The following is a 1,157-nucleotide window of genomic DNA, read 5'->3' on the forward strand; positions in this document are numbered from 1 at the left end:
GTCATATAAGGATAGGTCATTAAGGTTTGAATGAATTGATATGAAAATCAATACCAATTTTGAAATGCCATTATTAATTGATCTATATATGATATTGTAATTGAAAGATTTTAAAATTAATATGATTTCACTATCTTGACATTTATTATTCTCATGATTACACTCCTGACATGTTGAATGATATCAAATTGTCATGAAACTGATACAGTGGTGTTTATTCACCATTAGTAAGGTACTGTATCAGTTTCATGATGATCTGTATAGTGGATGTCGTTGTCACATCCCTGTAGGTGTCAAGTAGATCAGCCATGTACCATGTATGATGTGGATGAATATCAAAATGATATTAATGTATTTCATTAACATATATAGATGTATTGGAAGTGAATTGAAGTGGTATAGATTTCTATCTTCGATGTTAGTATTGGTCAGTTGACAAGTTGAATAGTTAATTTCCTGAAATGATACCATAGTATTTGAAACTGATATATATTGTTATTAACATGATTTACAAGGTGATATATTGGTATGAATTGATTTTGAAATGTTTACATTGATATTCTAATTGTCTAATCTATTATATGAAATTAACTTATATAAGTCATTATAATGATGTAATATTATGTTATTATATGATTATATATTCAATTTGGAGTATATTGATATATAATATATTGATTTATAATGAGTATTTATTGAGAAAATCAATTAAGATGACTAAAAATCAAAATGTTGGGTCTGACCTTAGTCGTGGGTTTGGGTTTGGGTTTGGGTTTGGGTTTGGGTTTGGGTTTGGGTTTGGGTTTGGGTTTGGGTTTGGGTTTGGGTTTGGGTTTGGGTTTGGGTTTGGGTTTGGGTTTGGGTTTGGGTTTGGGTTTGGGTTTGGGTTTGGGTTTGGGTTTGGGTTTGGGTTTGGGTTTGGGTTTGGGTTTGGGTTTGGGTTTGGGTTTGGGTTTGGGTTTGGGTTTGGGTTTGGGTTTGGGTTTGGGTTTGGGTTTGGGTTTGGGTTTGGGTTTGGGTTTGGGTTTGGGTTTGGGTTTGGGTTTGGGTTTGGGTTTGGGTTTGGGTTTGGGTTTGGGTTTGGGTTTGGGTTTGGGTTTGGGTTTGGGTTTGGGTTTGGGTTTTGGGTTTGGGTTTGGGTTTGGGTTTGGGTTTGG

At 34.5% G+C, this 1,157-nt stretch overlaps 1 protein-coding gene across 1 annotated transcript; it reads right to left on the minus strand.

The window, feature by feature from the left end:
* Nucleotides 1-224: 224 nt before the first annotated feature.
* Nucleotides 225-1,157, minus strand: NAEGRDRAFT_50805 (uncharacterized protein; the record flags this gene model as incomplete). The annotated part of the gene is made up of 2 exons (XM_002674787.1): nt 225-284; nt 744-1,157. Coding segments are annotated over 2 exons (474 nt in total), but the record flags the coding sequence as incomplete, so codon positions are not given.

Source organism: Naegleria gruberi (assembly GCF_000004985.1).
Source record: "Naegleria gruberi genomic scaffold NAEGRscaffold_38, whole genome shotgun sequence".
NCBI lineage: Eukaryota > Heterolobosea > Eutetramitea > Acrasida > Naegleriidae > Naegleria > Naegleria gruberi.